This window comes from Dreissena polymorpha, chromosome 15 (genome assembly GCF_020536995.1).
Source record: "Dreissena polymorpha isolate Duluth1 chromosome 15, UMN_Dpol_1.0, whole genome shotgun sequence".
NCBI classification, from domain to species: Eukaryota; Metazoa; Mollusca; class Bivalvia; order Myida; family Dreissenidae; genus Dreissena; species Dreissena polymorpha.
The window spans coordinates 60,688,266-60,714,504 of NC_068369.1; the positions used below are offsets into that span (position 1 = coordinate 60,688,266).

A 26,239-nucleotide genomic window follows, 5' to 3' on the forward strand; every position below is an offset into this window, starting at 1 on the left:
TTGTCAATTTATCAAAGTGTGAACAAGCCCCATTAAATGAATATAAGATGTTTTGCTATAAATATTTGCATTGTTTCTGTAACATGTATTAAAAAAAATCAGATGCAGTTTTTTCATTCCTTTCACTAAAACTATTAAGATAAAATTCCCTTCACCTTGTAGCTGATGAAACTCAGCCAACCTCTTAATAGCGGCCTTTTATACTGTCCATTGAACTTTTATTCAACGATTTGAGATAAAAAATATAGTGGACTAATCAACAAATGGTGACCGAATATACCCCGGTATTGCATATTATAAACGAGAAATCGCGTTATTCATAAAAGATAAACTTAATTAAGTGCATGCAAAATCAGTCATAAAACAGCTTTCGTATGGACCGGTTAGAAATCATATTTTATAGGATAATTAAATATAATGCAGTGTAAATCAGTATTTACAGTATAATCTTGGTTAATACTCCGTCTATGCAAATAAAGTTCTTTTGTACAAAAAATAAAATGATCAATACTAGTAAATAATGCTTCCATATGGTACGAGTTATGTTAAATGAACGTAAATACCGGTAGTTTTCGGACCCATACTCAATGAGTACCGGGGTATAACGTACGGAAATGTAAACATGAAGTTGTATTATTTATAACTTGTTGGTTTCCCAGAATCTATTTAAAGTCTCTTGTTGGAGCATGCGCATTACAATACCTCACCCGTTGTAGTTTTCCGCTCGCCCGTTGTAGTTTTCCGCCTCCCGAGCTGTACGTATGTACTCATAAAAGCTCAGAGCATTCAAGAATAACTACGCTAAATTCCATAAAAGGAGCATGTCCACCGGAGACGGGACCGATAGAAAAGTGACGTTTAGAGGTATGTATTTTTATGTGTGTATCGTTTTATATTTCAATCAAGATCGCTGTTTCTGGCGTCTAATTATAAGTAGAGATTCATAAAATAGAACGCAGACTAGCTTAACAGTTATGGTTTGGTTCTGTTTTCCTAATATCAGATGAAATATAGATTAAATTTGTTTGAAATGCATATTGATTTTTTACAAGTTTAATCGATATTTGTGTTATTAGCACACGTTTTACATTGTTCATGTTTTCCTTAGTCCAAATTTTTGACGCTCTTAAATATAAAGCAACTTTTTATATGGGTAATATTTGGTTCCAAAGAATTTAGCCCATATAAAAAGTATCTCTAAATTCTTTGCGCGTCTTATAAATAAGACTTATGTTTTCCTTTGTTTATGTCCTCTGCGTGGTATCAGGCACGTAATGTATTCAAAATTATATTATGAATGTAGATATCGACCTCTTACAAGTGTTTTCGTTTGATTTGTTGCATTAAGTTATTAAACTGCGTGTTTGATCATTTCATGAATAATTATTCACAAAAGAAAGCTTAAATATAAACTTAACAATATTAAACCAATGACATACAATGGATACAACCTACACAATCGGGAACCCTCGGACAATTCCGCCATAGCCCATGACGACGGTGTGGTGTAGCCCACTGTCCGAAGCGTTCAGATGGACAACGTACACTAAACGGTAAACAGTTCCTTCACTGTAAACGAAGTGGGCTGTTCGATGTTAAATCCTCCATATTGCAACAACTTTCCGCATATGGTTTTTTTCTCCGTGATAACCCACCCCAGGAAACCCGATACCTTGCGTGTCGTGTAATACCATAGGGGACAGTGCTGTGCATTTTGGCATGAACTTACATAGGGTAAGTAAATTGGAAAAAATAAATTTTTCAAAGTCCAATTTGAAACAACTGTGTATTAACACTGATAACAAAGGTATTGGCCTACATGTAGAAAAAATCCTGACAAATTTTCTTAACAAAATGAGCGAAATGTGGCGCCCTGAAGTTTAAGATCGGGCAAAACGGGCCATGTTCAGGCATTTAGGGGAGAAAAACTGCTTTAATTTGCAAGCCACTACCATTATTAAAAGATTTATACAAACTTTCACGTGTCTTCCATAACCTTTCACATGGGTTTCTCCAGAAAACTATTTATTGTGGAGAAATTTGCGTTTTTAATGACCTTGTTGGGAAATCATTGATACCATCTGGGGTAGACCAGGACACCATATGTGGGCAGTGACTTTATAATTCTTTTCGTGACAAAAAACATAATTTTCAGCTATTTTAATGCAATTTCTTTGCTTTGTAGAGGCCTATAGTAAGTGTATGTGGGCACATATGCATAAAAATGTACTTTTAATGCTTTTTAATACTTTCAATGATATTATTTGGCTTTCATCCAACATCATTTCAGAAACGTGAATCCTTTGTCTTATATGTAATGTGGTTATTCAATGTCCACTTTAAGATATGTAAAAAAGCTATCAAAATGCTAGTGTTGCCCCCCCCCCCCCACACACACACACATTCTTATACGCCACAAAGTCTGTTTGGGGGGCTATATAGCTATATAGGAATCAGTTTGTCCCGACCGTCCCTGTCCCAGTTTGTTACGTCCGTCCCGATTTTTGTCGGTTTGTCCGCCCGATTTATTTTCATGAAATTAATTTTGAACAAACGAACATACAACATTCAAACTTCATATGTTGATGCAACCATATTAGCTTTATATATACACCTCACCGTCTTTTAGGTCACTAGGTCATAGGTCAATGTCACTTTAATCTCTTATAGAAAACTTTATCATAGACTGTATAATGGAAGTGCTTCCACCTACAGCCTTCAAAATTCATATATTGATGCACCTCAGTGAGTTTTACAGGTCAAATCCAGTGTCAGATCACAAGGTCAAATGTCAATGTCACTTCGACCTCTAATAGAAAACTTTAATGTTGTCTTCAGAACAAAAAATGCTTCCATCTGCAATCTTCAGACTTCCTATGTAGATGCACCTGACCTAAATGAGTTTTACATTATCACACTACATTATTTGGCCATTAGGTCAAAGGTCACTGTGTTCTCTGATAAAGAAACATTACATTGGCGCTTCCTGGGTTCTAAAAACCTCATATGTAGATGCATCAATGAATTTTGCGCAACACATACCGTTACGATCGCAGGTGGAATGGAATGTAAATTATTAAAACCCAGCATAATGTCAAATGAACCCAACATGATGCCAACTTAACCAAACATAATGTCGCCTTATCCCAGCATAATGTCAAATGATTTCAATATAATGCCAACTTAACCCGACATAATTCCAACTTAACCAAACATAATGTCGCCTTAACCCAGCATTATGTCAAATAAATCCAACATAATGTAAACTTAACCCAACAGAATGTCAACTTAACATATCAGTCTTGTTCAACAAAAGGCAGTTTTGGCGTTCCATACCACTGGGTGCGAAGTTGGCGAACCGTTTGCGTATTGTATCGTAGTTTATGCGGTCCTTCCGCGACTGGGGCTGCATTTTGCGTGGACCCGGATTGTGATCCAGCAACATACCTAATTTACTTAATAGACCCTTCAGAGTTTGGACGTATTATGAATATAGCTGCAATTTCCAGCTAGTTAGTTGTTATTTGAACGATTTTCAAATTTATATTTGATGTGGCCCTTTGCTTTGGGGTTGGGGATTAAACCCGGGTCGCCAAGATGAGAAATATGTGTAAAAACGAATGCGCTTATCGGACAGACAGCTTGCGAACCATATTAACGTTTATCCATTGATCTTTATCTTGTCTTCATATTTAATTACTATTTCAGCAAAGACACCGACATGATTTCAGAGATGGGAAGCCATATTGATATTTTAAATAGACATATCTAATTTGTCGTAGACATTGACCATTCTTCATAGACATTTAGCATTTTTCGTAGACTTTAAAAATGTTTTATACACATTGACAATTTTTCATAGATATTGACCACACGCATTGAGCATTCTACGCAGACATTTACCAATGCTTCATAGACATTTTCCATTCTTCATAAGAATTAACAATTATTCTCAGAGTTTTAACCACGTCTTGCAGGCACGAATATCGGACCCATTACCAATCCTAATGGTGTTTTTCCCTCAATCCCCTAAAGAAACATACTTCAATAACGCTCCACCAGCAACTCTTGCATTTTTTCGTACAGTTTCACTACTTCAATTGATTAATGGCTTTTAAATGGCCATGTGATAATAATTATACATTTTAAAAAGTCCTGGAAATATGCCACTAATGGCCTTGACATTAATAGACTTATGAGTCTAACTGACACCCCTGCCATGAATCGCTAATGGCTTATTGATTGTATGTGACTTAACATTTGACCGTCCTTCAAGTGTAATCGCTATATACGGTTACGAGGTAATTACGAGGTAATTAAAATGATAATTTAATAGAAATTAAAGACAAACTAAAAAATAACGAAACAAATATAGACATGTTAACAGTTGTAAACATACTTGCATTGATTTCACTTATCTCCATTTTAAATTAATTTAAAAGATAGCATTAACATCATGTGTATTAGCACTTGCACGTATAAACAGTTCATATTGTTATATCTTAAATTAAGCTTGGTCGAAAACAATCTTTCCCAACGTCAGCTGAGTTCAAAACTGGGTCACATGGTTTAAAAAAAATCAAGGACGAAAGATCAAATTCAAGAAATAGCTTGTGAATACCCTATATATCACATTTATTGCCGAAGCTTCATGTTCAGTTACATGTGCGGTCTTAAACTAGTATATAAAAGATGCGTGTAAACACTCTGGAGGGTCTATTGTATTATCTATATGAAATTTGGTCAAAACAATTGCCCCAATCAATTTTTAACTTCATCACATGGGGTGAAAACGAGGTATTTGTTTGAATTAAAACAAAAGAATGTCCCTATAAATTCTGGGCTGAGTTCAAAACTTGGTATCGTTAGGTCAAATACAAGGCCGCTATGTCAAAATAAAGAAAACGTTTGTGAATATTCTTAATGTCATATATGGCCAAATCGTCATGAAACTTGGTCAGAACCTTTGTGCGAGAGATATAATTGCGAATTTAAAACTGGGTCACGTTGGGTCAAAAACTAGGTCACAAGGTCAAATTTAAGAAACAGGAGCACTTACTTACTCATCTAAGTTTAAGACAGTACTCGACCAAGATTTGAACATGGCTTACATAAAGACAAGATACACATTCATTCCAAGATGCAGCAAGACTGATTCATCACTCTATTGGGGTTATTAAGCCTCGTGACTTTGTTTAAAGGGACCTTTTCACAGATTTTGGCATGCTTTGAAGTTTGTCATTAAATGCTTTATATTGATAAATATAAATATTGGATCTAAAAAGCTCCAGTAAAAAATCAAGAATAAAAATAAAAAAGGAAAAAAGTAGACCTCAGCAGGGCTCGAACCAGTGACCCCGGGGTCCTGGAGTAAAAACCAATTATGCCGCTCGGCCATCTTGCCAAGTATGAATGAGTAACGTATGTTATACTCTATATAAGCAATCTTCGTAGTTTCACAAAATTAAACGATTATTTAATCGTTTCGCGTTGCAACGCTTTATAATTTTCAGGTTTTTAAATCGTCAAAAGATGCATTTAATGGCTATATTAGACAATGGTAAATGTTCAGTATTACTGTTTCCTCACACATATCATATCTAAAACGAAAATTTGCGAATCTGAAACAACTTTTTTCAATTTTGTCAATTTACCGAAACGTGAAAAGATCCCTCTGAAATGATTGTCCGAGCACACTGTCTAATATAAACACTACTTAAAAATAATACCAACTCTCGCATTAAAGGGAATTTAACTTGTATTTAACTTTGCTGTAAGGATACGGTGCTGCAAATAAAAATCTAAACGATAAAAGTCAATGGTAAATATAATACACCATCTGTAAATAAGAATTTTAAAGTTATATACGATGCAAGTTTTAAAACCTCTTTTTTTTCAGTTGTCTTCATGTGCATGAAGCTAAGTTCTGATTGGTTAATGCAGTTGAAACGACGGATTTTATTTGATAATTTAAATCGGTTTACGCATCAGAATTCAATATGAAAATAAGCAATGCATACAGTGTGCCGGGGTTCTTTTAACTAATAAAAGAAATTTCAAAAACATTTAATTCACGTTTAATTCTACATACATAAGGAGTTCACCGTATGCCATCAAGGCGATATATGTACTTAATAAGTCAGGCATGACTTACAATTATACATAAGTATTTAAAAAAACTGGGATAAACATTCAAAGGATATGGCTTCCTCACACTAAGTAGTCATGTCAATAATGTATGTATTTACTATATTGACAATAAATTAATATGTACAATATCAAATTGAACATCCAATTTTTAAAATGATTATAATTACATGTAGTGGATACTATTTACATTAACTCCGGCATAAGAATTCCTTTTTCTTTTCTTCAGAGGCACCCCGCTGATCATTGGCATTAGTATTTAGTTCTACATGTGTGTAGACAAAGTCCTTCTTCGCGTATATTAAGCGTTACATCTACTTCCTCTTGACGGGTATTATCCATACACGTAAAGGAATACACGAATCTTTCCTTAAAAGGCAAGCTCCTGCCTTAAAGTGTCTTTTTTTTCATAGGCATTGACTTTGAAAGCCTGGATGTACGTCAATTCCTGGACAACGTTCAAACGTTGATTGTTGACGACGTTTTGGTGAGAAGCACTCGCAGGGAAAACAAGGTGATCAACTTCCGGGATCCGGTGGAACTCCAGGTAAACGATATCTGCAGCTTTATGATCTTTTACTGTATACACGAAAGTCAGACAGATGATTTTTTTTGTGTACGAAAGTCATCTGTCTGACATTCGTGTGTACATGTAATGTTACTGACATTAAAGTATATATCTTCACTAAGATATTTAACGAGGCCGAATACCGGTTATTCCTGATGGTGGAAATGTCTACTGTGTAAGCAATTATTTTTATGAACAGAACCGAACATAATACATGTAGTTTATTTTTTACTTAAGCATGTGAAGCTCATCGTCGTAAACATGAATATAAAAAATACCAGCATGAGTTGAAGTACACACTAAACACACATCATTTTAAAGACCAGTTAATCTAAATAAACACGAAATAAACATATTTTGTGAACATATTTCGTGAGAATGTCACATGGATGAGGTTAAAACATAGTGGTATGCGTATGGTTTTACAAATGTAGCAATAATTACATACTTCTGACCTTATTTATGGCATTCATGTGTTCTTATTTTGTCAGGAACTATTAGATCTTACAATATCGCCGGATGGTGCTAAACATGACACACTTGTCGAAGCCTGCAAGAACGTCATTGAGTATTCCGCAAAAACGGGTAATATAAATGTTTGAGGATTATATCATTGTTTATGCATATTGTCACGAAGGATTTAAATAGTGTGTTACACGATTCAACTCAACGTTTAGATACATAAACCCATTAGATTAAAGGTTTAAAAGCACCGTTCTTTTCGCTCAAACCTATCGTGTTAAATAAATAGTTAACGTCCATGTATTATTTATATAAAAAATACGTGTATCTTCATTAGGTTTAAGCGAATCCTTAATCGATACGGCTCTTAGAGTTCAAATGTTTTGTCATTGAAGTCTAAGTGTATGGTCCATGAAGACGAAATGAGGAGACTTTAACGTTTTGTTTTAGCGTTATTCAGCATTGACATATGTCATTGAAGACTACGTGTACGCTTCATTTGTATATTGAAAATCAAATCAAACGTTCTCAGTGCAATCGAAATGAACAGGTCCGAATTCACTGTCCTTCAAGTACATAAAATTATAAAAGTACATCCCCAAAAGTACGAGAGAACACACTCAACATTACTGAATTATGAGTTTGCGATAATGACATAAAATCATTCCCACCAATTGGATATTTTGCAATAACCATATTATATGTAACGTATTTTCTATTTATTTCGTCGCTATATCGACGTAACAGGCCACCCGCGGTTTTTCAACCAACTGTACAGTGGTCTTAACGCGTACGGCCTGGCCGGATCGTGGCTCGCAGACTCACTCAATACAAACGGGTAAGAGCCTAGAACTTCAGATATAGTAAGGGGATATTTACATATATGATTTTATTTTGAAAATAACCACCTTATCAATTAGAATGATTATATTATAAAACAAAATATCGATCGATTCACATTCGGTTTTGTAATGTGCATTTGAGCAGTTTTTTCAATAACGTGTTTGCATTTGAATATATGCTTAGTGTCTATAAACAAAGTCGTTTCTAATTACATATGATGACTTACTACAATTTTCTTGTTATAGTCGTAAAAAAACACACCAAAACCTATGTTATATGAAGATGAAGTACTTGGTTAGTTCTGACTGAAGAAGTCAACACGGTGAGGGTTGTTAAACACGTTGAGGGTTATTAGACACAGTGAGTGTTATTAGACACTAGAAAAGCGAGCGTTCTTGATCTCCTCTGATTGCCGTTAAGATGAGATGTTTTTTTTCTGTTTTTTCATTACGCTAGTTTTCTTTAAATCCAATGATTATCATTATACTTGTACATTACTTATAAAAACGATGAAAACAACTATTAAAACACTCTAAGAAATATATTTAAGAAAAGGCATCACGATAAACAAAAATACATAACGGTGGCATTTTATACAACACTATATGTGAACTCAAGATGGGAATATATCCAAATGTCCGCACGTTGTGATTGTCAATGTTTCAAAAACTGAACTATGGTATAAACATGTGAATGCAAGAGTGTACTATTCCAGCTACACATTCGAGGCATCGCCTGTCTTCGTCATTATGGAGCTGTCCCTGCTGCAGAAGATATGCGGGATACTTGGCTATGAGAATGGGGACGGGGTATTCTGTCCTGGTATACGAACTTAGGAGCGAAATAATGACGCCTCGTTCTGGGAAAACTGGTCATATTGCATGTACGCACAGGCTAATCAATGGCTGTATGTACGCACAGGCTAATCAGGGGCGACACTTTCCGCTAAAACTTAAAATATGTCTAAACGTTACTTCATTTAAACAAAAAAAATCCATTAACGCGACATGTTTCGTCCCTCATCCTGTGCGGGCTGCACGCGGTATTCTGGAACGACACTGTACGCGAATGCATTAAGTCACTTTTCCTAGAACAAGGCTGAATGTGTTGTGTACAAGTATATTGGTTATGGACACTGTCATGTTTTTGAGGTCACCTTCTACTTAATGGTTCAGCAAAACCATTGTGGAGGTTTGAAAACCTTTGCTAGTTTTAAATTTAGGATCAGTTTTTAATTAAAAACTGTAAAATTTTACTTTAAATCAGCAACATGAATTAAATTTGTATTATCATATTAATTGTAATGAACATTAAATACCCAATGCAACGCTAGTTTATAAAAATGGGTTTTCCCTTAAGATTTGAAGAATAAAAAAAACAAAGCTCGTAACCCTGACGTGAGTTTTCATTAAAAAAGAACAAATGGGTTTTACTCCCATTGGTCCGAATGAATGAATCATAGCTTTGCCTCACACGGGAATAAAATTATCAGAGCGTCCGCCTATTTATTCGTCATTTTTTAATGAGCCTTTCCGCCATGAAACTTTTGCGGAGCATCGCCCCATATATATCAAGTAGATTTAAAGTAAAATATATAGTTTGTTAGAACAATGCGATGAGGTGCAACATCATTTTTTCTTTAAAATTGTAGAGTAATGACTTTTGTTCAATGTATATAAATCATAACAGTAAGCATTTGTAGAAGACCAATTAACATTACTTAAGGATAATGGACATTGAGACGAATTGCAGTATTTAACCCGTTATTAAACTTTTTTGGTATTTCTAGACTGTTATTATGCTGTCATACTGCCTTCCGAATTAAGAGATAATAGTCGAATTTCAATCTTCAATTACTGACAAAAAACAATTTAAGAATTTGCAGAAAACAATAAAATAACATTTACGTTTTAAATGAAATATTTCATGAGGGCATTTGTCACATACAGAGCTAACGTTTGTGTCCCGTTGTATTTTTACCAATCAGCTGCGACGGGAATATTTGGATATTTGATGACACAGCCTGTTTCCTTTTTGTTCGTAAGGTGGCTCCTTCTCCAACATTATGGCGATGCACTTGGCGCGCTACAAGGTGGCACCGGAAGTGAAGACTGCGGGAATGTACGGCATGAAGAAGATGAGATTTTATACTTCTGATGAGGCAATGACCTTATTATACCATATTAATTTTCTTATTATACCATATTAATTTTCTTTTTTACACTATTAATTTTCTTATTATACCATAGTTATGGCTTTTTTACTACACATAAATTCATGTCATGCTATTTCGATGAACTTAAAATTGTACGTGAGTAGTTATTAAATGTACAATAATATACTCAGCAGTCAATGAAATCCAAAAATTGTTTCATTTCACACTGCAAAAAATATTTCAAAAAGTATTTACAAGTCTATATTTCCATTCAGGCCCATTACTCGCTGGTGAAGGGAGCCATGTTTCTCGGTATGGGCTTGGACAGCGTTGTCAGGGTAACTACTGACGAGCGCGGGAAAATGAAACCGGAAGTGCTAGAGGCGAGAATCCAAGAGGATTTAAAGATGGTATATTTATTCACAAGGTCGATTCAGATGAGTACAGGCTGATCGTACTAACACTAATGTAGAGAATTGAGACAATAATGAAGATGTTGATGATAGGGATGATGACGTTTTATTACTGGGTTACTTTGTGTTTCACATCATGGATTTCAGGACATTGACTTTTCACACGATAAACTTAATACGATAATGCGATAGGATTCAATGGAAATAGTAGGCCGTGCACCACTTTAAAACAATCCCATTACATCACCTTCCATTAGAGCAAACATACCTGCAGTATTAAAATATATATATATATATATACAATATGAAAACTATTTATGATTATAAAGATTATGCTGAAAATTAGAATAATGAGGCGGAGACATATATACTGATACAAATGTTTATAATGGAACCTGTGTGTTATGCTACTGCTGCTGCTGCTGATGATGGTTTCAAAGCAGTTCAAAATATTCCGCACAGGCTAATCAGGGGCGCCACTTTCCATATAAACTTGATTTTGGGTAAGAAGAGACTTTCTCTAAATTAATAAAAGCGGAAAGTATTGTCTGCACAAGCTAATACAGGACAACACTCTACGCTCAAGCATTTAGCCACATTTTTCCACATCGAGGTATATATCTTCTGTTTCCATTGCCAGGGTCACCTACCAGCCATGGTGATGGCGACTGCGGGTACCACGGTGCTGGGAGCCTACGACTTGCTAGAGGCGCTGGCTGACGTGTGCGACAGATACGGCGTCTGGCTGCATTGCGATGTACGGCGTCTATATGATTGTAAATGAGCCAAGCTCTTTGAAAAGGGGCTTTATGCGTGTGCATACAGTATAGTCCCAGATAGGCCTGTTAAGACCGCACAGGCTTATCATGGACGACACTATCCGTTTTAACTGTTTTTTCGCTAAGGAGAGACTTCCCCCTTGAAATGAAAAATACCATTAAAACGAAATGTGTCGTCCCCTATGAAGTCTTGGACAACACTCGCATTCCCGTTCTCCCAGTGCGAGGCTCATATCGATGCCTTTATTTAATATATGAGAAAAACCTGTATAGGTCAGTCGAATTGTGATTGTTGAAATATTTAAACAATATATATTTTATATACACATAAATGCTGAGATCAAAATAAATGACATTCCAAACATTGTCAACCTGTTAGAAAAATTAAAGTGTTGTAGGTAGGAGTGGGTATGTTTTATCAAAGTTGTCTCATGAACGTCATTGTTGTGCTATGTTTCATACATCAAAGCATGTTTTCCCGTGCGTCCGCCTAAATTTCGTGTGACCAGTTCATCTTATTCTAGTGAATTCATCCACTGTATATATAGACAGTTAAAGTCTTCTGTTACTATGTACGCGCTACTATATTTGCCAATCACAATTGAATTTGCAAACAATTGCTATAATTAGTTTTATGCTCCACTGCATGTACTCTAACTTTGGTTAACTCGTGTTTCCGGTGGCCGTGCAGGCGTGCTGGGGAGGTGGCGCCCTTCTGTCGAACAAACACAGACATCTCATGGCGGCCGTTCACAGGTCGTATTCTTCTTAAGCAAATAACTGTATTGCAAATAATGATCGCCAATCCGTTGTCTTTATCTGCTGACGGGCTCTCTTAGTTGTCAGTGGAAAAACGCGTATTTTTTAAATTAAAAATTTAAATACCAAGAGCTACGAACAACAAAGTTTATAATCATCGTCCTTATCATCATCTCCTTGAAACACAATCGCGCATATTCGCACAGTCCGCACAGGCTTATCAGGAACGAACACTTTCCGCTTGTACTGGATTTTTGTTTAGAAGAAACTCCCTTTAAGCGAAAATAAAAGCGCAATGTGTCGTCCCTTATTAGCCCATGCGGACTTTACGCGTGAATCAGGGAAGAAACTTAATGTACATGCAAAAAGCCTCGTTTTCCATGAGCGAGACTCATTTTATGTTGCAGGACGCATTCACTCGCCTGGAATTTTCACAAGATGTCGGGAGCGCCCTTACAGAGTGCTGCCTTTCTTGTGAACGAAAAAGTAACGTAACCGTGCAATTTTCACTATTCAATTCACATTTTTAGCTCACCTGATTGCTCAGGTGAGCTTTTCTGACCGGTCTTTGTCCGTCGTACGTCCGTCCGTCCGTCCGTAAACATTTGCTCGTAAACACTCTAGAGGCCACATTTCATGTCGGATCTTCATGGAACTTAGTCAAAAGCTTTGCCCCAATGAAATCTCGGCAGAGTTCGAAACTGGGTTGTGCTGGGTCAAAAACTAGGTCACTAGGTCAAAAAAAACAAAAACCTTGTAAACACTTTAGAAGTCACATTTCATGCCCAATCTTCATGTAACTTTGTCAAACTGTTTGCCTTAATGATATGGTGGTCGAGTGCAAAAGTGGTTCTGGTCCGTTGAAAAACATGGCCGCCAGTGGGCGGGGCAGTTTTCCTTATTTGGCTGTAGAGAAACCTTGTAAACACTCTAGAAGTCACAATTTTTGCCCAATTTTTGCTCTATATTGGGAAAACATGTGCACACTCTGAAAGTCACATTTTTGGCCCAATTTTCATGAAATTTGCTCAGACCTTTTGTTTCTTTGATCTAAAAGTTGAGTTCGAAAATGGTCCCGGTCAGTTAAAAAACATGGCTGCCGGGGGGGGGGGGGGGCAGTTTTCCTTATTTGGCTATAGAGAAACCTTGTAAACACTCTAGAAGTCACAATATTTACCCAATCATCGTGAAAGTTGGTCAAAACATTGGTTTTATTGATATCTCGAACGAGTTTGAAAATGGTCCAGATCGGTGAAAAACATGGCCGCCAGTGGGCGGGGCATTTTTCTCTATATGTATATAGTGAAAATATGTGAACACTCTAGAAGTCACATTTTTGGCCCAATTTTCATGAAATCTGGTCAGAACATTTGTTTCTTTGATATAAGAGTTGAGTTCGAAAATGGCTCCGGTCCGTTGAATAACATGGCTGCCGGGGGGGGGGGCAGTTTTCCTTATTTGGCTATAGAGAAACATTGTAAACACTCAAGAAGTCACAATTTCTGCCCAATCATCACGAAAGTTGGCCAAAAACATTGGTTTTATTGATATCTCGGACGAGTTTGAAAATGGTCCAGATCGGTGAAAAAAACATGGCCGCCAGTGGGCGGGATATTTTTCTCTATATGTCAGAGCTACAGATAAGCTGCGTATTTGCGTAAATACGCAATAAAAAATAGGTGGATACGCATTTTTTTCAAAATCTGTGCGTACCTGTACGCAAAACAAATCGCCGATACCCAATTCGACCCGCCTTCTATGCATAATGAAAAATTCCGTTTTGTTTTGGCCGTTTTGAATCGAGTCTTAATCGACAAGCGCTTCTTTTTATCTGGTAATGTATTTGCCAATCGTTTAGATGATAACAAATGCGAGTCAAACAAAATGGCATCTCGAGGCAGACGAAAAGTTGCGCAAAAAAATACAAAAACATTTAGATTCCTTTGTCGTGGTAAATCAATCTAAATATAAAACAATTGCAAAGGGCATAGTTGATGACTATAATGAATTTTGTTTGGGGCATTTTCGGTCAAAATACACTATATTATACTACCACAATACCGTTCCAAACCCCTACATAGGGACCGTTAAGTAAAAATATTCTATTATACTACAACAGCCAAGACATTTATCTTTCAGAAAATAATACACTTGGCGATAAAGTACAAGCTTTTCATTGAACTAAGAGAGAAAGTTTCATTCAAAATGCTAAAAAATCCTTACTTGAACACAGGTGTGCACAGCTGAAAACTGAGAATTCTAGAAGTAATTTTCGTACTCCTTTGTTATAAAGCTCTTTTGCTGGTACATATTCCTTGGATAGTTCTTTTTCATAGTAAAATAGAACATAATTACTATTTAGTGAGCATATTTTGCTACAAATTCATATCAATCTGCTTCAATTTCACAACGACAATGTTTTACTTTCATTTTGGATAGTTTACATGTATTTCTAACATGCGATTTGATTGGTTGAAATTCCACTGCAGTAATAAATCCAGCCATTCACGTTCCACGTAACATTACCTGACAAATTGCATACAAATCCTTGAAGATAGTAGAAATGTAAACAAATTTAATATTTACGGTGTTTTACATATATGCAGTTACATGCAATTATGGAAGGTGTCTACTTTGATTAATAAAGTGTCTATGGATAATAAAACAAGGTAAAATTTGCTCAACTTCTCTGTAATTACTAGTATTAAATTATGAAACAAAATGTGTCAAAGTGGGTGTGCACACCTGTGTTGCATTTCGAAAATTTTACCGTTTTTCATGAAACTTTCATTTCAAACACAACTATGAACACTTTTACTGCTATAAACATAGTTATTATCTGATAGATAAATGTCTATGAGCTGTTGTTATACAGTTTTTTTGGTGTAATTATTGCTTTTGGAAGCGATTTTTTTGCTATTGTTCAGACCATGATGTTGTGCAGGAAATTTGACAGTTGTATATGTGTATATAGTATAATAGAGTATTTTTTACCTAACAATCCCTGTGAACCCCTATGATGGGGTGTGTTGGGTTTCTAAAACAAAAGTACTGGCCCATATTATTGGAACAAAAACAAGTAGAAACACATTCGATGAGTGGGTTGAGAAATTCCCTTGTCTTCAGATTGTTGAATCTGATAGCAGAAAGATGGAACAACCTATACTGCGATTGAATACATAACAGTGACTTTATATAGGTACGGTTTTGAGAAGCTAAATTCACGTTTTATCGCAAATACCCAATTCACTTGTTTGTTTTGGTACAAATACCCAATTATTTTTTATATGAGCGGGCATCATACTTTTGGATACTCAATCACGTTTTCCATTACCCAATTCATTCTTATTTTGAAGGGTATTACCCAATTACCCCAGAAAGCTTATCTGTAGCTCTGCTATATGTTTATAGTGAAAACATGTGAACACTCTAGAAGTCACATTTTTTTGCCCAATTTTCATGAAATTTGGTCAGAACATTTGTTTCCTTGATATGAGAGTTGAGTTCGAAAATGGTTCCGGTCAGTTGAATAACAAGACAAGACAAGACAAGACAAATATTTATTCAGACTTGCACAGTGTACATCGTCTAAACACTAGATATTTCACATACAATTATGTCACATGGATAAACATAGTAATTATATAAACATAAGGAGCATCGTATACGTTTAGGAAAAGTTACAGAGATAAACATAGTAGTAACAATAACATAATCAGCATCGTATACGGTTACGAAAAGGCAAGGTAATATATGGAGGATTGCTATATAAATTAATAAACAGCATTAGTAATATTATTTCTTAAAATCAGAGCTTCTTTTACAAATTTGGCTAACTTAATAAGTTCAAATTTATTTGTTGTATTCATATAACATGGCTGCCGGTGGTGCAGTTTTGTTATATTTATATAGTAAAAAAAAGCTTGTGAAGGCTCCGGCTTCAAAGGAATTGCGGAGCGATAATAAAAGTCGTAGTCGCATGGTATTTGCGTTAAGCGTCCTATTTGGTCACGTGGTTCTTTTTTCGCGGGAGTTTTGGCATTCATGATATGAGGCTATTTATAGATGCGCCTGTCGATAAACAAAGGAAAGTTTACGGGTTATAACAACGCAATAGATTACGCTCTCACATACAACTCAATGACGTAGTACAGGTCGTAAATTGAGAGATTCGGGAAAAAGTTGACGCTTATTTATATTCTCAATTTATAAAACGTTGAACATAAGTTCAACAATAACTTCAGCGATACGATAGACAAAAACAAACAAAAAGTTTCATAATCGCTAAACCCGAATATAACAAACAATTTATAATAATAATACGAATGACCTGTTTCATAACCTCGTTCATGCTACTACAGCTTGTATTTCTAACGAGAGCGCCGATGGCGCTGAAAGCATAGTTGCAAGATACAGGGAAGATGCTGCTGAAGTAAATGTTTAGGTCAAAATATACTAAATAGTTTCCTTATATGTTTCGATGTAAAAGCGACAACTTTGAGCGAAAATAAATACAACATTTTGCACAAAGAGACCCCCATAACCATACCTTTTCTTGACGGGCATTCTTAGCTGAATCGATTTAAGCAATAAAAAAGATTTGTCATGTTCAAACCAAAAACAAATTCGACTCAAATCAAAATCGACTGTTTTTGCGCCTTTTTCGGCCGTTTTCTAGTGGATTGTAACCTTTTGCAGTGCCATTTTTTACTTTAATCTCCAACTTTATCCTATTTCAGGGATTAAGTAGTGAACACCTATGCTTCCCCTATCAATATCTCCAAACGATAAAACCAGAACAAAGTGTACAACATGCCTTCGAGGAAAATATGATGATTTGTTTATAAAGTACAGCCCTTCATGACTCGATTATTTAGTATATTGTAGCCTTAACGATTGCTGACATCACGAGTCGCCCCCCTTGTTAACTAAATGCTCTATTTTTAGAAACGGGAATTCCAAATAGTGACGAATGTGAATGGTTACAAAATGACATAACTATGAAAATAAATACGTAGAATTACATTATTTCACGCATACCATTATGCAACCATCCGTTTTCTTTTCCGACTTGATACATTTACAGCTTTCCATTTAATATTTTACAGACACAGCACTCGTCCAGAATTCACGCGAATCCATTAAATCCGATGCCACATTTAAACCGTTAACTCTACTCGTAACGTAAATTTCTGGCTCAAAGTAAAACATTTTAACTTCAATTAACACATCTCTTACTTTTAAACTCTACTTCATCAAATCCATAGAAAGGCACGTCAGAATCCATGTCATAAATCAGAAAACATTCATCGTACTCCGCCATTTTTTACACATTTTCAAAGAATAAAAGTGCTTTATGCCCCACTTCCTGCTGAGAATATGTTTTAATTTCTATTTATAATTAACCGATGAAATGTTCCATATACTTTAACTAGGGCCTTATTAATTCAGTTATGTAAACATTTGACCTCTCACAGAACAGTAAACGAAGGAAATAGAAATTGGGATCCCATATAGATCTAAATTAGGTGTGAGGTCACTATCAACAAGAACAGAATTGTTTTACGAACGAAATTTGTTCTAGGTTATAAGAAGATTTTTTGACATAAAACGGTCTTAGAAAAATTCACTAAAAACGGTGTCAGTAATATTCTTGGAAGAAAACGTTAGAAAAACGTTTCCCCCCCAAAAAATTGTAAGAATTACCATATGCTAAATTAAATAGATATTTCGTCTGATTTTTGATCAGGTAAGGCTTCAGAAAGGTTAACCGACCGATGTGGATTTTCAAAATGTGGTATATACCTTAAGCATAGGTGCAAGCACCTATGCTAAAAACGTTCTTTGGTTCTGAACAGATAGCGGCGATCTTTTGTATTTACGGGTGCTAGTAACGCAAAAGTAGAAGGTTAGTAGAAGGTTTAGCTTGTTTATATTCACAGTTCTCAATACATAGACAGTTGGATATGAGTTCATCAATTACTACAGGCATACTATTGGCAACCTCGAAAATGCTTTATAATCGCTAAAACCGAAAACAACTAAATATATTATATTAAATATATTTATAACAATAAATGTCTTTTAAAAATGTAGTCGGCGTATACGCTGACTTTGAAATAAAGTTAGCAATTTACTTTTCTAAATAATTAAATACAATTAAACAAAAGTTTAACTATTGTGTTGTGTTTTTCACTTGTAAGCTGCATATTCACCATATGAAATGTGTGTTAGCATTGTCAAACCACATATTAGTGTGAGTAAATAAAAAATATACTACGGGAGAGCACTTCATATGTGTCTTCATATGCCTTGTTATGAGTATCTTTCTTCACTATCGAAATATATCGTATGTTTATATTTGATTTAAACGCAGTTTTCTTTCGACACATTTAAATCACACGTCAATAGCGCCGTCATGCGAAAATTGGTCTTATGCGTTTCGGCAAGCGTTTGTTAAACCTAACATGTGCTTTTGCGCAGTCAGGCCAAAGGCGATGCTGTTCGCTTTAAAATCACTCAATATGTTATGTTTCTCCTTACCAGAAGGAAGGATAGCTGAGTGGGCTATTTATATGATGGGCGCATATGGAATAAGACCCATTTTCGCATGACGAGGGTCATTACAAATCTCATTTCGAATTGAAAATGCCACATTTAAGAACAATGCTTTTTGATACAAAATTTAATTCAAAATAGCAAACTTGTTAATAATGGCAGCCTATACACACGTTAAGGAATGATTTCCAGACGTGTTGCCCAAGTACGGCAAACATTGTGGTATGATAATTATACGATTTTCTCTTATCGTGACACTATACTATTTCGCTAATGATTGTTTTCTCATCTTGGAGGCGAAAGTGAAATTCTGCGAGATGGATTGTAATGCGTAATTGTAACAGGGCCACAATTTGTGTCGTTTGAGCATACAGGGAGTAGTCCGGAATTCCTTACACTGAACAGTGCTACATCCTTTGAATTGAGCACATACGCAGTGATGTAGCAAAAATTCAGAGTTTGTATCTCGAATCAGCTTATTAAATATTCGAAAATATTCATGCGTGTCTGTTGGCGTTATGTTAAAGTTACTAAGATGAAAACTGAAACAGCTACGCCTAAAAGCGCATTAGTGCTCTATACCCATGTTTATGTTAGCGTTGTTGACACCGTGTGAACTGCTCGGGTTACAAGTAAAGCATAAACAGCAATAATTATATACTTGTATTCTTCAATATACAAGATACGAAAATTATTGTATATTTTGAATTTGTATATGGTGTCAAAACTCAAAAGTTTTGTACACGGAACTTTCATTATGAATTTATATTCTTGGTGAGATAGTCATTTCATATTAGAAAAATATTCCTTTAATATGATGGTGACTGCAAATTTTCTTTATATTAAGTTCTCATTACCATTTTCATCATACTTTCTATGCTTTCAGAACAAAAAAAGCATGTTGTTTTTATTTTGTCTTAGTTATTTCTATGAAATAATAAGGATGATAAAAAGTGCACACAAAATTCGACCCGTGCGCTATGACACACACTTTATAAAGTTGAATGGCGTGTGTTCATTTTAAACTTGCGATTGATTTTCAAAAATGAATTGCGTGTTAAATTATGCAATAGCGAACATCTTCAGTGCCTTTAGCGCTTTGATATTGATATCTCGGACGAGTTCGAAAATGGTCCAGATCGGTGAAAAAACATGGCCGCCAGTGGGCGGGGCATTTTACTCTGTATGTATAAACATGTGAGCACTCTAGAAGTCACATGTTTGGCCCAATTTGCATGAAATTTGGTCAGAACATTTGTTTCCTTGATAATGAGAGTTGAGTTCGAAAATGGTTCCGGTCAGTTGAATAACATGGCTGCCGGGGGTGCAGTTTTGTTATATTTATATAGTAAAAAAAAGCTTTTGAACACTCTAGAAATCAAATTGTTTGCCCAATCATCATGAAACTTGGTTCAAAGATTGGTTTTATATGTATCACATAATTAATGCCATAATTATTACCCTAAGATTGTCCAAATGTTCATTGTATTATACAAAATCCTTGTAAACACTCTAGAGGTCACAATTTTGTTTCAGATTTTATGAATCTTGGTAATAATATTTATTTTTGTAAGCAAAGTTTGATGTTTGGTAAGGAAGGGTCAACTCAAAATATAGGTCACCAAGTCAAATCTTACAAAAACAAAAACACTCCATATGCCAGAGTTTTGGTTCAATAATGATGAAACTTGACCAGGATGTTTGTCTGGACAATATCTAGGTCAAGTTTGACGTTTGGTAAAGATTGAATGAACCGACTCCTCTCAGGTGAGCGAACTAGGGCCATCTTGGTCCTCTTCTTTTATAAGAATGTTTATTTTTCTATCCCCAAGTAATCTACTACAGTTGGGTTTCAAATGTTGAAACTGTTGAATAAACCGCTTACGATCTCAAATTAAAACAAAACGTTTGGTGTTGCACTATAATTAACTAGATATTGGCTTAAGGCGCTTTTAATTTCAAAAGAGTGTTCTAAATAATAAATTAATAAATTATGTTTCTCGTCAACAGGGTCTGATGGAGGAATGCAATCAGTTTAAAGCGGAGTACTTGTTTCAACCCGATAAATTTTACGACACATCTTACGATATCGGTAATTTTTTTTGTTAAGTTCAGAGTTAAATGTAGAAATTTCTACCGATTGAAAACGATAACAAATCTTAGGTGTCACATATGTCAAAAAACATTGGGCTTTAAAGGGGCCTTTTCACAGATTTTTTGGGCATGTTTTGAAGTTTGTCATTAAATGCTTTATATTGATAAATGTTAACATTGTATATAAAAAGCTCCATTAAAAATCAAGTATAGAATTAAAAAAAAAGAAAAAAAAGGTAACCCTCAGCAGGGCTCGAACCACTCACCCCTGGAGTCCTGGAGTAAAAAGTCTCCCACTGAAACCACTCTGCAATCCTTCCGGATACAATGACAGGTGTATTTTATACTTCATATAACCAATCCGCGTAGTTTCACAAAATATAACGACAACAACAGAACTCTCAAAATTACTTATTCGTTTCGCGTTGCAACGCTTTATAAATTTCGGGTTTTTAAATTGTCAAAAGATGCATATAATGGCTATTTTATAGCATGGTAAATGTTCAGAAACACTGTTTCCTCACAAATATCATAACTACAGCGAAAATTTGCGAATATGAAACAACTTTTTTCAATTTTGTCAATTTACCCCAACGTGAAAAGACCCTTTTAATATTATTGCGATTAGACTGTTCATTACATTCGCCATAGGCATATATAATGGTATCGGTTATTTTGTCACGATATGCTAGGTTCTAAAAATTTTCACAAGAAGCACATATAATACATTTGTAATACATATTAATAGACATATTAAGATAAATATGAAGTTAATAAAAAATCTTTGATAATTAGGAACTTTTACCGATTTTAATACAATCACACACATACATGTTAATCACATCATTAATGGTCACTTTAGTGTCAATATACTTGCTTGTATTAAAGCGCATTTTGTGTGATCCGATGATGTGGGTAGGGGGAGTAGAACCGGAGTTCCCAACCAAGAAGGAGAATTTCCCGTATGATAACTAAGGATCAAGCATACTATAAGAATTCCGGTATATTTATCTCTATGACTCGTTGCCGGTGCCGCCAGGAGACAAAACGGTCCAGTGCGGACGGAAGGTGGACTCGCTCAAGCTATGGTTGCTATGGAAAGCAGTCGGTGACGCCGGCATGGCAGCCGTGGTGGACAACTGCTTTGAGAACGCGCAGTAAGTAGCACTGGTGGTGTTAGTGTTGTTGTTGGTGGTGGTGGTGGGAGGTGGGAGGGGTTTGTAGGTTTTTTTTGTTGCATTGATTATTGATTTTTTACAAGGCTGCCTTTTTGCAGCTTCGGTGTCAAACCAGAGTCATCATGTCCCTTAATATCTACAACACAATGTGTTATTCGTTATTTTCGATTTCAGGATGCATGTCAGCTACTTCTTATCATACTCGCACTACTCTGTGTTCGCAGGTATCTAGCCGAGAAGATGAAACAGACAGACGGGTTCCGCTTGGTTATTCCAGAAGTGAGTTCCTTAACACTTAATTAGCGCTCGCGAAAACTCAAAGCCTTGTCTCACGTGCGTTCATTTAGCTGTCTGTAGCTGTATTCACAAATCACTATCGTTATCCTTTAGTTTAGATACTGTTTCAGTAATATAACATCAACCAAAGATTAACATGAAGCACATACAAAAGATGCAACGTAATGTTAGGTATGTCTACAACTCTTGTGTAGTTTATGTTTCTTAATTTATCTGATTCATCTCACCATTATTTCAATGAAGATTTGGACGATAAAATTATTTGAGAAATTACTACTAAGACGTTAATATGAGTCTCGTTCTGAGAAAACTGGGCATAATACTTGTGCGTAAAGTGTCGTCCCATTTTAGCCTGTGCAGTCCGCACAGGCTAATCAGGGACGACACTTTCCGCCCTCATTGGATTTTTGCTAATAAGAGACTTCATGTAAACGAAAAATGTCATAAAAGCGAAAGTGTCGTCCCTGATTAACCTGTGCGGACTTCACAGGCTAATCTGGGACGACACTTTACGCACATGCATTGTGTCCAGTTTTCTCAGAACACGACTCTTATGGTCGTTGACTCTGACGTTCTTCCGATGCGTGTTATATATTGCATCGTTGAAATCAGCCCTTAAAACATTCGTTGATTAATCAGTGACAAAAGTGACTGATCAATCAATTAATCGTTACGAAATACACGTATTGTACGTATTCAGTACTAATATTTTATGCTTTATTTGTATTACTTGTAATGGGTTCGTTTTATATTATATATTAAAAAGGAATGATTTAATCATTTATAATTGTCGTTAAAACATATACAATGAATAGGAGCTGACTGCATAAATATAACTAATATATATATTTGCATTCGAACTTCTCGTCAATTTTACATTGTAGTGATTTATCATAATTGGTAATATCTGTTCCCGGTGAGTTTTTTTCAATGAAGTAGCGTATGTACCTGATACACAGTATGAGAACACATATTCCAGTACACTGACACTAATTAACTTGTGTATTGACTAGTTATAACATATTAATAAAATAAATAAGTATTTAATCCTTTCTTAAATGCATGTGAAATCATTAAAATCATATATTGCAAATAAGCAACTATAAAAAATGACTAATTTATGGAGTGTATAATATCATGTGTCTGAAAAAAATCTTTAGCTATATAGAACTATGAACGACTCTACATATTCTGATGACGAAAGAAAGTTTTGGTAATTTCTTGGTATTTTTTATAATGTATATTAATTTCATGCTCCTTATAGTATATTGCTTGGGCATCTAGATTGCAAGCATATCTTGTTAGGTTCAATTTTTATTTTAATAATATGCACATATGTTTTGTACTAAATAGGTAATCAACCACATCATTTTATTGTATATATATATTTGTTTATTTTGTGAGATGACGTGTAATATAGACACCGTAAAAAAGACAATTGAAAACGAATGTCAATACAGAGATTTGAACTCGGTATCGTGGACGCTCCAAACCAATAACAGTATTAAATTAGGAAACATGAACACAGCGAAAAACACTATTTTAATTCACTCTTTTTAAAATATCTTTATGACGTCTATTTCAGTTCGAGTGTGCTAATGTCTGTTTCTGGTACATACCGGAGTCCTTGCGAGGCCAAGAGGAAACCCCGGAGTGGTGGCAGAAAATATCCAAGGTGAACCACACTTCCGCGTCCCGTCTGGGCGCTCTAATACTATGTTGAATACTCGTGTAAACGTTTAGCTGAACAACGTTAATGAATTATAGTTCGACTGTTGGCGTAAGAACGTATGATTTCCATGGCTCTATTTTATGTACGAAAATATATCCCGAACAGATTACAAGCCAATCCACAATAGAAAAAACAGACTCAGTTGAATACGATCATTATTTTCGACGGAACACAATGCATTTAATTGCCTTTCATAACCTTTGTATTTTCTAGCTGGGTATTTTTTCAGTGGAGATCATTTAAACATGATGGTACCCTATTATTGTTTTTATTTTTATATTTAAACATCTTTTGCATTTATACTCGTGATTCGCAGGTCGGCCCCGCAATTAAGGAACGCATGGTGCGCGAGGGAAGCATGATGATGGGTTTCACACCACTGACATGCAAAGGGCACGTCAACTTCTTCCGTATGATTCTGGCTAATGCAAAGAGCGACCGGACGGACATGGACTTTGTTGTCTCTGAAATCGACCGGCTTGGAAAAGATCTCTGAAGCTTTTATGTAAAGCGCATCAGAATAGTCGTTTCAAAGTGATTCTTGCTTGTAAAGCTTGCCGATATTACTCTGATACGTATGCACTCTATCCGCGTAAATAGCATGCTTAAAGTGTCTTCTATAGTTTTAATAGGTTTAGTTTGTGTACGTTGTGACCGAGTTTCATGACACGATATAATTATAAAGTGGCATTTTCTTTTATATATGAAACTCGATTCCAGCACGGAAACTAATACTGTAATACTAATACTAATACTTATAAATTCATCGTTACGGTACTATCATCATTGAACAAAGATCCGTGTTGATATTTTGGAACTATACTTCAGTAAACAGGACATGCTGTTATGTTTATTAGAAGTTGTTTGTGCATTATGAAGGTAACGAACTGATATATGTAAACTTGTTTATTATAAAGTGTAGTTTTTAGGATCTGTGATTGTCTGTTTTTTCTTTTCATATTTAATATTAGGAATGTCGTATCAATGCTTAACAATATAGCAAAAATCCGGTATGTGTAGCAAAACTGTGGTATTATATTGTTGCAAAATCGTATTACTTCCTTCCTTAATAATCATGCTAGTTGATACTGAGAAAAATCTATTTTATTCAGCGACAAGGACTGGCCATTAAGTGTCAGATTGACAAGTTCCAAATAAAGAATTGATAATCGCTTTTTGTGTATATTTCCAACTCATTTTATATCATACAACGACACGAAATTAGCATGGACACATATATCATACATACAAATAAAGCAACGATGTCAATAATAGTCACGGCTGTAGTGTTTATCACACTAAATTATCACAGGTGCGCAGTATACGGGAAGTGACGTCATCCGTTCAGTATCATGGCTAACCGAAGCATAGAGAATGACGTCACTTCCTTGGTTTCACGATGAATGGTAGATGCTTCGACAACGCTGTACTACAGTCAAACGAACACTTGTATGGAGTCATTCCCTGATCTTAACTGTTTCATGATAAGGAATGTGTATATCTAAGCTAAAAACAAACATAAGAATAATCACGTGAAATCACTTGCTCACATGTCATCACTTACACGCTATACACAAACATTGCGGAGCGGACTTAAATATTCTTCACAGGCATCATACGGACAAAAACACGCCCCGTCAAGAGCGCGTTTCGTCGCGTAATCTTCGCGTAGGTTTACATCTTTGTTAACACGCATAATGAAATCACGTTACGTCTCTGTCTGCAAATCAACCTGCTAAGATGGGAAAGCATTTGGGTAGCTGAATTAAGTTTTCATGATGATTGTATCTACATCTGCTCCTCTTCCATTTCCTCCGCGTCGTCGTCCTTGCTGGAGGCGGCATTCTCGACGTTCGTTCCGAAGCAGACGGGCTCCAGAGTGATGCCGAACTCCTGGTTGACGTCACCAGCGTCCCTGACAGCGATGTCCACTATGGGGAGCAGTCTGATCTTCCGCGTGCGTATCTCGATCTTGGACTTGCCAGCAACATCACCAGACTGAAGAGAATACAGCGTGGGTCTTATGGGTGTTGTGTTTGAAAACTATTGAGTACATTAAAAGAAGCACCAAAAGTCAGAGGCTATTACATGGTAGTTTCTGCTTTCCGTTCATAGACGCATATTTATAAACATAGATTTAATAAGTATAACTAAACTTAAATCAATTTATGTGATTCGTTGAACGCACTCAAATGTGAAATAAAATGGTTCGTACGATGATTATATTTTGGTAAATTTTAAAAAGTATGCTACA

General features: G+C 35.6%; 2 protein-coding genes across 3 annotated transcripts in view; one reads left to right on the forward strand and one right to left on the reverse strand.

Moving 5' to 3' along the window:
• The first annotated feature begins 715 nt into the window (after positions 1-715).
• Positions 716-25,598, forward strand: LOC127859940 (cysteine sulfinic acid decarboxylase-like). The gene is made up of 15 exons (XM_052397576.1): positions 716-864; positions 6,561-6,694; positions 7,207-7,300; positions 7,925-8,015; positions 8,736-8,842; positions 10,066-10,181; positions 10,451-10,585; positions 11,229-11,345; positions 12,059-12,123; positions 12,534-12,612; positions 20,695-20,776; positions 21,818-21,935; positions 22,181-22,235; positions 23,839-23,928; positions 24,302-25,598. The coding sequence occupies exons 1-15, from the start codon at positions 822-824 to the stop codon at positions 24,479-24,481; spliced, it is 1,506 nt and encodes a 501-aa protein (XP_052253536.1). The 5' UTR covers positions 716-821; the 3' UTR covers positions 24,482-25,598.
• Positions 25,154-26,239, reverse strand: part of LOC127859938 (collagen alpha-1(I) chain-like) — a 28,033-nt gene continuing 26,947 nt past the window's right edge. For both annotated transcript variants that reach the window (XM_052397575.1, XM_052397574.1), the window contains exon 43: positions 25,154-25,983. In XM_052397575.1, the coding sequence (XP_052253535.1) occupies positions 25,774-25,983 (210 nt within the window). In that variant the 3' untranslated portion in view covers positions 25,154-25,773. The remainder of the gene's footprint in view (positions 25,984-26,239) is intronic.

Bases quoted from the DNA above. Each gene is read 5' to 3' on its own strand.
- LOC127859940 (XM_052397576.1), top strand. From the start codon at position 822: ATGTCCACCGGAGACGGGACCGATAGAAAAGTGACGTTTAGAG. The intron at 6,695-7,206 runs GTAAACGATATC...TTATTTTGTCAG, and splicing joins GGGATCCGGTGGAACTCCAG to GAACTATTAGATCTTACAAT. The intron at 22,236-23,838 runs GTGAGTTCCTTA...CGTCTATTTCAG, and splicing joins TCCGCTTGGTTATTCCAGAA to TTCGAGTGTGCTAATGTCTG.